General features: G+C 36.9%; 1 protein-coding gene across 1 annotated transcript; it reads right to left on the bottom strand.

Moving 5' to 3' along the window:
• Positions 1-1,536: 1,536 nt before the first annotated feature.
• smtla (somatolactin alpha) lies at positions 1,537-5,499 on the bottom strand (the record flags this gene model as incomplete). The annotated part of the gene is made up of 5 exons (XM_081371901.1): positions 1,537-1,737; positions 1,803-1,982; positions 3,874-3,987; positions 5,037-5,227; positions 5,484-5,499. 5 exons carry the CDS (start codon positions 5,497-5,499, stop codon positions 1,537-1,539), a joined length of 702 nt encoding a protein of 233 aa, XP_081228027.1.
• Between the last annotated feature and the right edge of the window lie 12,589 nt (positions 5,500-18,088).

The following is an 18,088-nucleotide window of genomic DNA, read 5'->3' as shown; positions in this document are numbered from 1 at the left end:
TGGACACCAGGACTCAGTTGTTTAAAAAATAAAATGACATGAAATCATATGTATAGGCAAAAACAATGGGGTTATTTTTTTAATCATCAATAAATGTTGGGGTTTCAGGATTTATTTTAAATAAAATTTGTATAAAGATGATTCTCAACTATGTTATGAAATATATAATGGAATGAATTGATACACCATTTTACTTTATGCAATATGTGGGTAAAATGGCCATAAATTAATATTCCCATTCGATGCAATGTAGCCTATCTAATGTGCACATTAATGTGTTCTTTGAGCAACATTTAATGAAAAAAGAAGTGTAATAATTTGACTAATTATTAGCAACAATTTAATAATACTATCTAATATTTCATAGGAATATTAATGTATAACTTATTTCCATATTCACTTGTTGTGTCTCCCAAAATGCCTGATGCCTGTAACATTATGTCAGAGAAATGTAATAAATAAATAAATAAATAAAATGTAATGTCCCCTACAATGGACAAAAGTCTATTCCTGGGTCCCAGGAGGATATGCTTATACATTTCTTTATGCTTATACTGTACATTACATATACAATTCACCTATATATTTTCTGAAATCTTCATATCTTATGCAGAATTGCTTCTCAAGTACATTTACTGTATCTTGGTTTTTAGATAGGTTTGAACTGGGAAAGAAATGGCTAAATCCCATTACTCAAACTTGCATCATCAACAACAAGATTTCTGCAGTGCATATAAATAGAACAGCAAATTCTATTCATTTATTAATCTAGAAAGATGGATGGATGGATGGATAGATTTAAAAACACATTGAGAGATACATATTATATGCCTCTTTATTTAAATAGATAAGTACAATATGTTAAAGTATGCATATAAAAATATGCATATACATTTATTTATTTTTTATTTTTTTTACAAACACAATTTACATAATTGATTCGCTCTGTTCTTAATCTTGTGCTGGCCAGTAGTTATATTTTTATCTCATGTTATGTCTCATGTAGTTTTCCACTATGTTGATACATAAATTAAACCTCAGATCAAATTCCTCAGCCCACACCACACACACACACACACACACACACACACACACACACACACACACACACACACACACACACACACACACACACACACACACACACACACACACTTATTAGCATATTTCTGTATCACAAGCTTTTTCTTTAGAGTTTTTCTTTATCTAACTAATACAAAGGTGAAACCATCTCCACTAAAAGAAACAGAAAAACACGCCTGCCAAATCACCGGAGACCAGGAGAGACATTAAAAGACTACGGTATAGCATACAAACTCAAGTTTAGAAGAGAAGCGAGGGAATCAATAGTGCAGACTGCAGATTGTGTGAGAGAGCGGTGTGCTTCGTGTCCTATTCCTATTCAGTTTACAGTAAATATCCAGAAAGCCAAAAGCACATCACTTTCACACTCAGGGGTCTCATTTAATGCTTGCTAAATATGGCAATATCAATTCTTCAAAATAAAGCTTTTTTCTTTCCATATAAGAATCATATTTAGTGGGAAAGACAACTGAGCTTGTTGCTCTGACGGCATTTGAGCAGCTTGAGGAAGGTCTCCATCTTGTGGGCGTCCTTCTTGAAGCAGGTGAGAAGGTTGTAGTCCCTGAGGACAGACTCCAGCACCTCGGGAGATTGTCCATCGTATGGAGCCAGCGTGTGTTCGATGGCGGATGTGGACATGCCTTCATCCAGCATCTGTGGAGAAACCAGCGTGAAGTGATGCACACACACGTATGTTATGAGCGTTCACACTGATGTACCTTGCGGATGAGGATCAGCACCCCCTGCTCCAGGCTGAGCAGTTTATCAGAAACCCACTTGGTCTTGTTGAGCAGAGCGTCGGGGGCGTCATCGTAACGATCAAGAGTAGTTTGCAGATAGATCAGCGGCTCCATCCACGACTGCACCAGAATCAGGACCGAGTGGAGCAGCCATTTATCCTGCAGAGAACACACTGAAGACGTCAAAGGGATCGAGCTATGAAAAATACAATTTTCATTGATTTTTTTTTTTTTTTTTCATACAAAAGAGTTTGTGACAATATTCTGTAGCCTTCAGAACTTCTTCAGTACAAAAGGAGCATTTGCAACTACACTCTTAGAAGAAGAAAACAACTCAATTTTACAGTAAAGAAGCCTTTATGCCAAGAAGGTTCTGCATGAGGAGAAATGATTTCATGATGCTCTTATGTTCATAAAATTTGATTACAATTAAAGATGAATTAAAACTACATAGATAGATAGATAGATAGATAGATAGATAGATAGATAGATAGATAGATAGATAGATAGATAGATAGATAGATAGATAGATAGATAGATAGATAGATAGATAGATAGATAGATAGATAGATAAAAATGTCCTGTTTAATATTAAATGTCAGAGAGAGTTGGAAATGGCATTTAAAAAAAATACAGATTTTGACAACATTTTAAGTGGATCTCAGGTATAAACAAAAAAAAAAAAAAAAAAACATAAATATTGAAATAAATGATGTGACCTCATTCACAGACTCCAAACTTTAAACAGACTAAACACTGTGAATACAGTAACCAAGCCTTCATAAAGCAGCACAAGCTCCCGGTGAAGGAGAGGTTATGCGAGGTCGTCCATTTTCAATGTTTTGCAATGCTTTTTATATACTGTAGCTCCAGATGAATTTGCAGAGACTGTAAAATGTCTAAATCAAATGGAAATATGCGTCTACTTTGGCTGCGTACTGTGGTGGCGTGACAAGACTCATTAAGCTAAAGCAGTTTGAGGGAAATGTTCAAATCTATTTCAGCAGGTGCATGGGAAAAAAAATGATATATTGAAAAGAAAACAGCCTATTTGGTGATGGAGGCAATTTAGTTCTAAAGAAAGGTTAGTCTCTCAGTTGAAAGAGCTGTCATACAATAGTGCATTAGACGAACAAGACATTGCTCTGTAAGTGCAGTCTTTCACACAACACCAGTTAAACAGAGCTCATATGTTCAGAGCTGGAAAACATTGTTTCTAGTGAACGCTTAACCTGCGTTGACATGCATGGATGTGGATGCCGTTTAAAGGAACACGCCGACTTTTTGGGACTTAAGCTCATTCACCGTGTCCCCCAGAGTTAGATAAGTCTATACATACCCTTCTCATCTCCGTGCGTGCCGTAACTCTGTCTGACGCACCCAACGCTAGCCTAGCTTAGCACAAAGACTGGAGGTAAACGGCTCCAGCTAGCATACTGCTCCCAATAAGTGACAAAATAATGCCAACATTTTCCTATTTACATGTTGTGATTTGTATAGTCACAGCGTGTACGAATAACAAGGTCACATGAGACACAGCCATCTTCTAACCGTATACATACTGGGAACTATATTCTCAGAAGGCGAAGCACTGCTACTTGGCCGGAGTGATCACTCGGGAGCGGTATGCTAGCTGGAGCCGTTTACCTCCAGTCTTTGTGCTAAGCTAGGCTAGCGGTGGGTGCGTCAGACAGAGTTACGGCACGCACGGAGATGAGAAGGGTATGTGTGGACTTATCTAACTCTGGGGGATACGGTGAATAAGATAAAGTCCCAAAAAGTCGGCGTGTTCCTTCAAGAAGATTAACCTGCATATTCTCAACATTTAATATGGCCTTTCAAGATTAACACCAGCAAAACTAAATAAAAACTATATATAAAAAATATATTTTTTCCTAAAAATAGTCAGTATTTTAGATACTTACTTAGGCCTTATTTCCCAGTCATAATGGTTTACCTTGTTTGATATGTATGCATTTCTTATTTTTGATAATTCCTTCCTCCGTTCCATTTCTAATCAACGAAACACACAGCACTCGCATCTTCTCACCGATATCTGCTGAATCTCACTCTTGGAGCTTGGGATCGGGAAGGGCTTGCTGTGGCACATGTTCCCTCCCTGATTCCTCAAAGCATGCAGAGGATACGGGACAAACATCTCCTCCTGTTGGACACACAGGAACACACACACACTCACACACCACTTCAGGTGGTAGAAAAGCCTTCCTTATAAATATCTGACAGGAGATTTGAAATGAGAAATGAAATTATACCAATATTCTCTGCATGTTTTCCCACTGAAAAGAGACAATCCACCTAAGAACAGTGAAATAATCTAACAAGACTGATAGGCATCTCGCAGTGTTTATAATGAGTCTGATTATTCATTAAGATTATGGTCTCATTAATTCAAAGTCATGCACATAGCCGGCAATAATGAGGCAAGGTTGATTAAATGAGACAGAATAATGACATTAAATGAAATAAACTTGCTATCAGCGTGGCTAATAATATCTCAGCTGATGAGATTAAATGAAATTGGTTATCTGATTTTGAGTTAAAAAAAATGTAAGAAGAAGAAAACAACAACAACAAGTAACACTTTATTTTGGTGGTCCCCTTTAGACATTCTGTTGGCTATAGGTAACATTGCACATGTCAACTTATTCTACTAACCTGAGCCATAACCTAACAATCCACTAATTCTCAACTAATACTCCAATGACAGTTAGTGGATAAAGGGGACCAACTAAATAAAGTGTGACCGACAGCATGCATGCAGATTTGCAAACTATAACGGTAACACTTTACAATAAGGTTTCATTAGTTTACTACATTAGTTAACATGAACTAAGAATGAACTGCACTTCTACAGCATTTATTAATCTCAGCTGATGTTAGTATATTAAATGCATTATCAAAATCAAAAGTTGTATGCATTAACATTAGTTAATGCACTGTGAACTAACATGAACAATGAACAACTGTATTTTTAACTAATGTTAAGAAAGATTAACAAATGCTGTAACAAATGTACTGATCATAGTTAGTTCCTGTCAGTCAATTAGTTAAAGCATCTTGCTAATGTTAACAAATGAAACATAAAGTGATACCACTATAACTTCTTATGCTGTAATAAATCATTTTATGTGTTGTAGAGTTAACAGTAAATATCAATAGACTGTGAATGATTGACAGAGATGGTTCACTCACAAAAAGAGTGCATGACTCTTCAGACACACGGTAGATGAGCTCTGCATGTTGGATGACACGATCTAGAAGTTTCTCTTGGGAGATTGAAGTGCAGTGTGTGAGAGATCCGGCCTCGTCCTTACAGTCCAGAGGAACGGCGTGAGAAACCCAGAAACGCCAGAGCGACACACAACACAGCCAGACCTGCAGAACTAATGAAACACACACACACACACACACACTGTAACAGAGTAATTCACTGCTACAAACACGCTTTGGAAAGTCTGTTAGGCTAATAAGCCTTAGAAATATTTACTTTCTGCAGATTGCACATTTCATTGCCCATTTGAAATATGTTTAATAAGCGAGCACTGTGTTTCTTTACAAAGCGAATGCATTTCTTCAAGGCTATAGCTCTAGGTAGATTTCCTTGCAAAGAAAGCTAATAAAGATGTGGAGTCAGTGTACCTTTAACCCTGTTCATTTTGCGGAGATGTTTCTATAACCACTTGCCTGCATTAGAGACACACACTGCCTTTATATAATATTGTCAGAGATCCATAGATTCATCAACTCTCCTGCTTCAGTGTAAGAGGAGACGTGGCCTTCTCTTCAGACTCCTTCATATGCAGGCCTTTAACCTGAGATGTGATCGATACCTCAGAGAATACGAGAACGAGTAATGCCACTAAAAATAATCCAGTTTTTTATTAATGAATGGGAACTTACTAAAAATATAGCTTTCCAAGACACTAGCAACTTATTTATAGTTAAGCTACAGTCAAGCTATACATTTAAACAGTAGGACAATATGTCGTTTGTTATAGACTACAAAAATATGCTTATACAGTACATTATTGTAACACATGTCATATATGTTATGTTTTTATATAAAGCCTACTTATGTTTTTGTTAATAACAATAACTTACTTTTTAAAATAACAATTAAATGTTTAAATGTTTGAGGCCAGTGAATTTTCAATAACATTTTATTACACTGCATTTTTTATCAAATAAATGCTTTTGGTGAGCAGAAGAAACTTCTTTAAAAAATCGTACTATATGTTTCTTAAGTGCATATAAAATATATTAAATATATTAAATATATTAACTTAACCTTATTAAATTACTTACTTTACTTATAGTAAAGTTACTTTCTAATATATGTATATACTAGAAAAAAAAGTAGGTTAAGTTTATAGTATTATAAGTAAATAATACTTACTCACCAACAATGGTTTCTATATAATATTCTGTCAGAGGTCACCTACCTAAGCACAGATAATTATAATATATATATATATATATATATATATATATATATATATATATATATATAGCCCTTTTTTTTTTTTGGGTATAAGCTTGAGTTTCTTTTGTATCCTATTATCTGTGCAATGTATCTTTTGTATTTATTAGACACTTTATATGATTCACATTTCTTTCAAGCATTTCTTTTCCGATCGAGAGGCTGGCGACCGTGTCTCTGTCGATGAGATGAGCTGGTTTTGTCTCTGTGATATGCAAGTTCTTCAAAGATCTGCCGGTCTGTGTAGATGCTATATAGGCTGCCAGCCAAAAGAATCTCTCTCAGAACATAATCCACATCGGGATACTGAAATAATACCGTTTCAGGTGGGCGGCGGACTTCATTAAGTCCTGAACATAGCAATTCTCTTCTCGATTGTGCTGATTTGTCCTACATATCTGAGTCCCCAAACCACACAAATGCGGCTTAATCCAATTTGAGCATCAAAAGGGATGGATTGAGTCTGTAAATATTTCAGAATTAAGCCCACTTTGTTGGTCAGATTCACATTACAGCGGAACCAATCGACATTATATTACAGCAGAATTGATGTGTTCGTCGTCGTATTTATGTAAACCAAAACACCTACTCTATAATAACAGTTTAATACATGTTACATTTTAAGGGCAAAGCCGGAATGTTCCAGAAAATCTTTCAACACAAAAACAGAAAATTCCTTGGCAATAAACAACTTAATTTCGCATTATTTGCAAAAATTGTGCTGCTCTTCACTAAAAAATTGTAATTGACACTAAATTGTCCTGTCCTTTCTTTGTCCTTTGGAACATTTGCTGTGCCTCAGTGAAAGGGGTCACAGCAGTTCACTTCACAGTCTCAAAGGGTCTGTCTCAGTGCCAATGAGATCGGGAGGCAGAAACCGTAGATGTCCAAAGACTCACACTGGACGTCAGAAAGCTGTTACTTATTCACACATCTTCCTGCAAACACCTGCAGCCCAAAATGTTTTGTCACCTGTCTGGCAAAAAACCACCCACCCAAACCATTCAAACGTCTTAATCTCTTAATCTAGTCTTGATCTCTGTCCACATGTCAATTTTCATGTCATTACAATGTTTTTTTTGCTTTGTTTTTTTGACTCGGGCAAGAGGTGTGCTGACATAAATACACTAAAAAATAAATATTTAACTGCTTCTTACTTTGTATTTTAGTCTTGCTTTCCAGGACAGATATCTTACAGTACAAACATTCTTAAAGTCCTCCTTTAAAACCCATCTTTGACTATCAAAATAGTCAAACAAGTTTTCCTGTGAAAATCATTTCTTCCTGCCTTAAAATATCTCAAATGTTACTCTACGTCTTTGCTTTATTTAGTATTACATGAATATGCAAATCAGGCCCCGCCTCCACTCAATCATGCCAGCTCTACCTGATCCACTCAACTGAATAAATGGCACACAATGGCAAGTGGACATATTGGTTTAATCAAGAAACCATAAACTGATTCAAAATTACATGATGTTAAGTCTTTCTGGAATATTTATCAAGATTTCATGGATTTATACTTAAAATTTGAACATAATAGGGGAGAGGCGAGACGATTGAAACGCGGGACGGATGAAACACTGAGATTTCCTTGAAAACCACTCACGTCATGTACGTCAAATTTCGTCAGCACGTACAGCACGCAATGCCTAACATACCCGCGAAAACATTTCTTCTTTACGTCGTGTCGTTTTGGAGTTAAAGCCACAAAGCTGTTTTTGAATGCGGTGAGTGAATTATTTCGTGCGGTATACTTTTTTGGACTGACAAGTTGGATTTATTGTTTCATGTGCCATTGTAATGATAATACGGCAGGTGTATTAGTACTGCAACACACCCTTAAGTGGGCAATATCAGAGTTTTTTAGTTTAAGAGCAATAGAGGTTTAAATGACAGGATGCGCTGTCGGGACGGTTGAAACAGTGTTACAACCGTCCCGACCGCGCGTCCTGCACGTTAAACCTGGTCATAGCCTATACTGTTCATAGATTCATATACTGTTTCTAGACTTGTGTTTCTTTTAATGCAAATTCATTTTCAATTACGCAACACATGCTATCTCTGTAATAATCATCAATTGTCCAATCTTCAATATTCAATAAATTTCATTTATCGTCATCTGGTTGACCTCGTTTTCTAGCAAACACTCAATATGACTCAAGGAAGAAATGTAAGAAAATTAATTGTAAACTGATTTGTCTGTCTTCGTCAAAATAGCCTATTAGAAAGATTACAAAATTATCGCCTATTGTTTATTGGGCGACAGAACAAAAATGGTTAATATGAACCTTTAAATGAAAATAAATTACAAAATATGTTTGTACACTGTAAAAAGTTTAACTATTATTTACTCAATTTTATTGGTGAAACATTTTTACACTCAAAAAAATTGAGTAAATTTTAAAGCTGTGAAATCAATGAAATATACTGTATGAATTGAGTAAATGCAAGTAAAAAAATTAAGTAAATCTGAGTAACTGCATCTGGTACATTAACAAATAAAATTGAGTAGAAATAATTTAACATTTAAACATTAAAAAAACAATATTTATGAGTAATATTAACTGTTTTTATTAATGAGTAATATTAACTTTTTTATTTTCTCTAAACCTTTGTAAAATAGTACTCCAGACAACCACCATTATACATTACATTGGCCTTTATTTTCAATGAGTACAGCAATACAGCACAATTTAGACTGTTTTTTCATGTATACAATATTGCCTGCGTTTAAACTTATTTAACAAGTAAAAATGAAATATTTAAACATTCAGGTAGCCTAATTCAAGTGTAATCAACCACTCTGTTATCCAATATCCACCGAATCTGCGCTGGTCCTCATGCCGGAAACAGACTCGCGCTCTGCGGGTGAACTTTGAACTTCATACCGCCATCCTGCGTTTCACTCACAGTCACTGTCTGAGGCACAGCCGAAAGATACTGCGAGCGACTGACATAACCTGCCAATAAACAAAAAGTGATAGTTCTGAGGACATTTTATCATCCAAATGATAATAATTATATTCATTATCATTATGAAAGTCAGTCATGTGTTTATGCAAAGCGTTTCAATCACGCAAAAAGACAAACGCGGCTCTCGTCTCGTTTAGGTGTCGAATTACGCCTCTGTATGTTGTTTTGCATTAAATATGATTTAAAGCACAGTAATGATTTTATAGATAAAATAAAACATACACCAACCTGAATTTCACAGTGAAAATGCACCAAATCTGCGACGCTGAGAAGAGAGCTGTTGTTCTGGAGACTGGAGAGTTCAAACAGCCACGCTCACTCCAACCGTCGAGTTTTCGTTCACGTCAGAGGGTGGGGGAGGGGGCATTGTTTTAATTGAGTAAACTTACTCAATTTTAAGAGCGTGTTAAATATATTAATAATATTGATTTGAATTAAGTAATTTTTTTGTTTCTTGAAACAGATCAGTTTAATTAAACATTCTCAAATATTTTGATAGAAATTTCACATATATATTAAGTATATTATAAAGAAATAATTGGTTAGTCAAATACTAAATTATTTTATTGAAAAAAACTTAAATATATCTGTAAATTTTAGATAAAATTAACTGTTGGATTTTTACTCAATTATTTTGGTATGTTTAACTCAAACAATCAAGTAAACGATATACAGAGATTTTATTAAGTTAATAAAGTTAAAAATTTCTGTAATATTTACTAAGCCACAGAATTATTTTTTACAGTGTAACAATATGTACATAAGTTACTTGTCAGGTGTTGTTCACAAAAATAAGCATTAGATGAATAGTTGCCATTTAAACTGTTATGTTTCATCCGTCCCACCCCTGTGTTTCAACCGTCCCGCACAGGCGGGACGATTGAAACAAAGCACAACTCCCGTTCAAAGTCATATTTTACTTAAATCATTCTATATTTGTACCGAATAACACATGATACTAAGAGAACACATATGTGAGTTGTTAATCACAAAAAATAAAAAATCTATCTGTAACCTTATCTTAGAAAACGACATTTATCTGAAAAGTGTTTCAACTGTCCCGCCTCTCCCCTATCTGCCTAAAAAAAGTTAACTTTTCTCATCAGATATTTACAGATATTTCTAATTCTGATTTATATATATATATATATATATATATATATATATATATATATATATATATATTAGGGCTTGCATAGACTAATCGAGTCGATAGATCGACTACTTCAACCACTAGTCGACGCTGTCGGAAACAATCGACTACTCGAGCGTCCATTAACCATAAATGAATTAAAAATGGCGAACGTCACCAACAGACACCACACGTCAGATGTGTGGAAGTATTTCATCAAGCATGACAAAAATATAGTAATTGGCCAACTCTGCAAGAGGCCGTTCACATATTGCGTCTAAAAACGTGCGGAAAGCGCGGCCGTGCCGCTGTTTCCTACAAGCGCTTGCGCTCCCATGGCGTCTGTCGTTGCTATGCAACCAACCATGAACTGCGCTCTCCATGATGACAACGAAGAAGTATCAGCAAAGGATTAATTGATTTCTAGCCCTTGCATTAGCTTTACTAGATATATTTCTGGAGATGAGAATGAAAAACCCGCCTGGAAAAACTAGCGCACCACGTTGCTTCCATTATGAGCGTGCTCGCCGCGCGCCTACATTTGAAATGTCGACCTTGAGCCCGCGCGGAAAAGACGCGATATGTGAACGGCCCCGTCTGAAATGAAAGGCAAGAACGGCTATTTATTTGGCTTTAGACTGTTACATGAAAATTTTAAAATGAAATGTCATAATTATAATGTTTTGAGGGTTTACTTATGTAATTGTTGCATTAGGCTATGAATTAATAATGTTTATTGATAAGATATAGCTATTTCATGTCTTTTCATTTACAGTAGCATGAACTACGAGTAGTCGAGTAACTCGAGTATTGTTTTGATAAGAAATCGACTAGCAGAAATCAGTAGTCGTGCAACCCCTAATATATATATATATATATATATATTGGTGACAAAAACGTAATATTTTGTCATTTTGCTTGTCAAGTAAATGTATCTTGAATTTAAGAAGTTTTTTGTACAGAAACACAAGACAACATGTGCATTGTATGCAAATGTAAATACATTGAAATCACACATTACTCATTACTTAAATAATTGCATTATAATTACACTTTTAAAAAACAAACACACAAACAAAGTAACAAATACAAGCATAAATATATTTCAATGGTGCAAATTTACCATTCATACTTTTTATAACTTTCTTTGTTAATAAATATATAGTGTTTTCCTTACTGTTATTTATTTATTTATTTATTATTATTATTAATGTTGTTGTTGTATTAGTTAGATTCTTTCTGATAAATGTCGTTACTTAAAGTGTAAGTTGCAGGTTAACCACCACAGCCAATTAATGTGTAAATTAAAGTGCTCTATATGTATATATTTAATTATTTCTGTCTTAAAATGCGTTAAAATAACATTTATTAGGGTTTCTTCAAATGTAGCGTGTTTTTCAGTTACTGGGTGATGACGTCACAAGAGGAACTCGCAACCCATACTCTGCTAGATTCCTACTGTATTATGGCTATTTGGAGAACGACTGAGGATGTGGGAAACCATCAAATTCTTTATGGACCACAGCCCTACAATTTTTAACTGGTCAGGCGTGAGAGAGGGGAGCCATGGCACTCAAAGAGTTATTAATGCTTGGTGTGAGGAGAATGAGTGGAGGGTTAGCCAGGTGTCCCGGTGAGTAACGTTAGCTACGTTAGAGCAAGTCTAGCCTGGTGCAAACTTAACCCGGATAATATAACAGAACAAGCAAGTCTTTTCAAAATATTGCCGTCATGTAGAATAGCAAGGAGGGACAACGACTGAAGACATTATTTACTTACAGTAACGTTAAGTCAGTCCAAATCAGAGCTGCACGTTAGAGATGCACGTCAGGCGCAATCGCTAGTCTCATCGACGCCTCAAACGTCATGTAATACCCTTCCTCAGTCCACGCGTTATCAATTTCTCACGATTTAATTAGCGATGTTTATTGTCAGAAAAGAAAAAGAGAGATCGATGTCCCCATCACTGTGTGTGTGTGGGCTATCAGCAGTGGAGAGTGTGTGCTGCCGTGAGGTGAACGCGTTTAGTTTAGTGGAGCAGCTCGACCCGCGACCGGCTGATCTGACGTGCCTGAACCCGTTTGTTTTGCGAATAGCTTATTCTCATTTCAGGCAGGATCACGGTCCCCTTGAAGTCAGCACACACGAGTATGTTAACAGTTGAGTTATTTTATCCATAATTTTTTTATCAAATAAAACATACAACCAACTTGTCTGTAGTTATGTAAGGCATCTATAGCTATGACTATGCCGGTAACTCTACTAGTGAGTTCCTCTTGTGACGTCACGCTCCATCTAGTGGAAGGGAGCGGGAGCGGTTAAAATCCACTGTTAAAAGTGCCAACTTTTCATATTATATCAGCATTTTGGTATAAAAAACAATGGTGGGCAGTTCTTATCTTTATGTTTAATAAACACATTGCATTATCTTCGTGAAAAATTTAACCTGCAACTTACACTTTAAGAGGTTAATTGATTTCTAGGTCATGAAATATACAATCACCAATAGACAAACATATTATATTTGTGTCCACTAGTTGCTGTACTTGTTTTTGTTAATTTTTTGTCTCCCTTATTTTCTTTCAGAAAATAATCATATGCATAAAATCAAAAATCAGTTCACGCTGTGATCAAGTTTTGCCACGTGTATTTATTTCCACTATGAATCCTTTTTTTTTTTTTTTTATTAATAAAGCAAAGTAAATATCTTGAACATCAACAAAAAAATTATGCAATCAAGTGTAGCAAACTGTGCAATTATTTTATTAGCACCAGCTATTATTTCCACAAAAACAATCAATATCATATTCAAGCAAATAATTACAAGGTCAAACATGTCCTGCATTCACTAAGCTTAAAGTAAAAAGTTCAATGACAAGAGCAACTTCAAGACCCCTGAGGTTCAAAAAAGGCCAAATGCCGTGTTAACGCCAACGAGACCAGATTGAAACAACAGATCCTGAATTTGAAGAAGAACTAGCAAAAAAAAAAAAAAAAAAGTTCACTAGGTGATCACTAGGTGGCTCCAAACTGTTCAAGTCCGCTCTGCATATGGCATATGTCTTGTTTCAATAGACTAATTACAACATTTCACGTCAAATTCAAAAGGGAAGAAGTGGAGTATGCCTGCTACAGATTTCTGCCATCCTTTAAGATCATTCACACTGTACGACATGGATCTAACAAACTTGGGTACGTCGAAGAAGAATAAAACGTCATGCGCTAGTGGTTAACAAATTGAGCAAGAAGAATCACATGATTGTGGTTTTTATGTGAGGAGAAAATGGAGGTCATGGCTAAGGAAAAGAGGCCAACTTGGCATGTCAATTCTGCAAATAGAGCTTGAGTAGTTTGAGTAGTAGTAGTAGTTGAATAGTTTTAAGTTTTAGTGCCGTGCTGCGTTGATCAATACGCCATTTCATGTTGCATTTGTATTGGCTAGTCAGTAGACGCAGGTCGTAGCAGCAAACACACTGTGAAGCGATCATGCTTCAGGAGCCACAACCACAGAAATCTTCACGATTGGTCATCTTTCGTCTGGGACAGCCCAAAATCGTACAATGTGTATCGGGCATTAGAGAGATTATAACTGTAGGCCACATAGAGAGCTGCAGTGATGACGTGTAGGCCAACCCGGGAGTTTGCATCACCCTGGTTCCCTTGACAAAAGAAAACTCAAGGATTTTTTTCATTTGCTTTTGAATTATTGTAGAAAATAAGCTCTGTGAAAAACAGACGTTTATGATTCTTACATGTTTTGTGAATCATGATCATCTGATTACCACAATTTTCATGAATACAATTGGCAGAATCAAAATCTAAATGCTGGCTATATGACTAACACCATATTTCCCTAACCCTAAACCTAAATATGACCACATGACTTCAACGTCACCACCATTGAGCTTCTTTTGTGAAAGCAACTAATGAGTAGATGAGTTTTCCTGATGATGTTTCATGTCCCATTGTAGTCTCATTTAGCCACAGCAACCGCCTTATCCAAGACAAGTAAAAGTGCACTTTATGTTGTAGAGTTAAACATGAATATATTTTGAGCTTTTCAGACATTTAACCAAATTTCAGACATTTAACCAAAAACCCATTGACTTTATGACGATGGAACCGTAAGTGCTGAAATGCAAATGGCACTCTATAATGCAACATATAAGCACATTTTATGATTTTCTTAACCACTAGGTGGCACTGTCACCAAACCTGACAGGTATGCTCAGATCAAGGTGTGAACAAATCCGGTCTCACCCTTCAGTTCAATAGGACACTGTTGGTGGGATACAGCCAGATCATTTTCGTCGGCTTTGTTAGGCCATTATTCAGTACCAGTTAAAAATGTACTTCAAGACTTCGTCCCAAACAAACAAATACATCAATAAATCTTAGCTTCATAAAAAAAACCCATCAAACTAATTTGAACCCATGGTTCACGGACACTCATATGCAATGAACTGCCAATATGACCCGTGACACTTGATTTGGGCAGAAGGAGGTTATCAAATCAGCCTTTTTAAGCGCTCCCAATAGATAAAGTCTGGCCTGGGCTAATTCGTGTCAAGGAACCGGCGACATGCCCTCTCCAGATGTGAAGGGTGCAAAGAGACTCGAGTGCAGAGACACTTTAGCCCTGAAGAGAGCCGCAATTGCAGAACACACATGAATATTTATTATTCCCTGATGTTCATGGCCAATTACTGCACAGCTTCCTCTCTTTCCTTCCTATGTTTGATTGACATGCTAACTAATCAATCTGAGTGCTATCAGCTTTATAATTAAGCTTCATTGGGGGTTGAATATAGTGTGTGTGAAAGTGTGTGTTGATGGTAATTTGCATTAATTCAGGCTGGCACATTTTAAGCACAGCCATTCCCCCCCACCCTTAACCACTAGGTGGCATATATGCAAAGATACACGACCTTGAAAATAATACTGCAAAAGTCTTAGTTACACACACACACGATAAACAAACGTAACGTACAATCTTAAAGCATTTTCTTATTTCAAATGATGCTGGGCACAAAAAAAAAAAAAAAAAAGAACTAAGCTAAATTAAGCAGTTAGTTAGTTCATTGTCCCCTTAAAATAATGTCAAATATATTTCAACCCATTTTGCTGAGGTTCGTAATGAGCCTAGGAAATTGCTTCTCTATTTTACAGTGTGAAAGCCGCCGTTTTATGATCCAGTATTTCAGCACCTGCTGAATGTTATGAATGTGTAAATCTTGTCAAACGTTCTTAGTGCCAGTGGAGGTTTCTCTTCCTTTATATATTGTAATGACTTCTTACGTCCACTTGCTCCAAGCGCGGTTATTGGGAAATGCGGCATCCTGATTTATGATGATTGTTGTCACTTAAAGCGCACTAAAGCGAACTTAATAAACGCGTGTGTCTTTGTGTAGGAGGGAGGCTTTAGAGCGCTGAAGCCTGCAGTGCTCAGTACATCAGCTCGCTGGCGATTGTGACAAATAAATTAGCTGAAAGGAGCCAATGCATTGTTTTCTAATGAGGATTTGCCAAGGGGCAATGCGTGTTTTACAATATGATACCAATTATCCCTGGGCGAATATGAGAATGAAGGGTGAGATGAAATTATGCATCCTCATGACGGCCGTAATTAGGTCATTCCGCTTCCATCTTCTTGCCAGCCAACAGAAAGAAATGTGGAGAAAATAAATGTTTAATTTATTGGAGGGCTGGATTGTTTTGATATATAAAAAAAGGCTTTTTATGTTCTAATTAGCATTAGTGCCTTTAGAAGATGCTTAGCAACTCAAATGAATCAGGGCATGTGTGTTAAAAATGTCTGCTTTGCTCAAATTAAAATGAAGCATTAGTGCATCAGGTTACTGAGGATGTCCATGGATTTTGTGGGATATGCTGCGGCTTTCTTCAATCTTACTGAATGGCATGAATATTAATATTCAGTAGGAAAATGTGCTATATTTTAGATATGGGATAATGAATCCTATAATTCACACACCACACATTTGAACAAAAGAGCCTTTCGCTTCGTTCTGAACTCTTATTGTTGCTAGTTGGGTCTGTTTATCGAAATTGAATTTGAACAAAGCCCCAATAACTCTCAGTTTTACACTTCAGTACACTTTGGACTTGAATTAAACATCAATTTGCAAATTCATTCAGACTTTCAGTTTTTTAAAATAAGAGTTCCTACATTAATTGAGGGACCCGAACTGTATCTTGAAACCAAACTGTCCCGTTGGTCGGCTCTTTTGACCAGCGTTGGGTGTAATGCATTACTATGCAATTAATTACTGCAATTTAATTACTTTTCAGGGGAAAAAGATTACTCTTATTTGATCCCTTTAGGAATTTACTCTCTGCTAACAAGGAAATGATTTTAGGACATTACTGTGCATGTAAACAAACTCATTGAGTTAAGGCACTGTAGAATGCAAATACAGCAAAAGAGACAATTATTCAGGCCTGAGGCTCACAGTTAAGGTCTAACTGATGAAGTTCTAGGCAGCAACATCTGGCTCTAAATGCCTGAGCGTTCATGCATGAAAGCGTCCAAACAACAAACCCATCAATCAATCAACCAACCAGCACACACTGTGGTCCTATAAATAAATACAGAAAGAGAGTGTTGTGTTATATGAGCTGTTATGTATGCTGTGTGTGTGAGGGGTGGGGTTATGGAGAGATTAGGTAGATGACAGTTCTGGGCTAAAGATGCATTACCGCTTCGCTTCGAGCGTAATTAGGCCTTCTATGTTCAGATCCAACCACCTACTCCTTGTCTCGCAACTTCCCTCGTGCCCTTGTCCTTCTGTCACCCTCAGGGAAGACTCCTGAATCCTAATCTGCAATATTTTCCTCTCTGCAAAAAAAGGTAGACGTAACCCACACTGCAATACAGAAGCGATCATCTGAAGAAAGAAGACGACAAAAGCTGCAAATCAGATCAGTCACACCGATATCCTTCCGCTCGCCGCAAAGATATGCAACCACACAACCAGGGCGAACCAATCAGATTCGGCGCTGGAGTCGCACGCGTGAATGTTTTCCTGACTCCCTAACACACAGATGACTCAGGAGTGCTCACTTTTTCTCCGTCTCCACTTTTCCCTGTACCTCCTTTCATCCACACAAAGTACATCTGGGGATTGGCCTGGCGCTCGGAGCTCGGCGAGCCCAGATTATATTTTCTTCAAAGTGAGAACCCAAAATGTGGCACAAATAAAACACGTTGTCTGCCCTCCAGGACTTCCCAGTTCTTCAGAGAATCCTAAATCTAAGGCCATCCCTGTGTTTTGTCTATGAGGATAAAGACTAGTCCAACGTACCAGGCTGGTTTCTTTCATTTTTTAAGCCACTGGCGATGCCTCTCTCATGTCCGCGCCTCCTCGCGGGTTATCAGAGGATCAAACGTAGCACGAGTTGGGTCTCGCTGTCAAACACGACGTCTCCGAAAGGAGAGGGAGGACAGATGGCTGTTAAGAGATGTCTCATGCATACACAGGGCACCTTTTCACCACGTTTCCCTGTTTTCAAGGCAAATGCTATCTTTGAGCTCTGAATGTTTCTTAGTTGTCCGACGCAGCGTCTCCATCCATTTGACATTTTCACTCGGCAAGGCCGACGGCAGAGTTTCCAATCGCAGAGGGTTTTATTGTGGTT

Source organism: Scardinius erythrophthalmus (assembly GCF_964197995.2).
Source record: "Scardinius erythrophthalmus genome assembly, chromosome: 8".
Classification (NCBI taxonomy): Eukaryota; Metazoa; Chordata; class Actinopteri; order Cypriniformes; family Leuciscidae; genus Scardinius; species Scardinius erythrophthalmus.
Note: the sequence above shows the minus strand (reverse complement) of the source record. Positions and strands in the feature narration are given on the sequence as shown.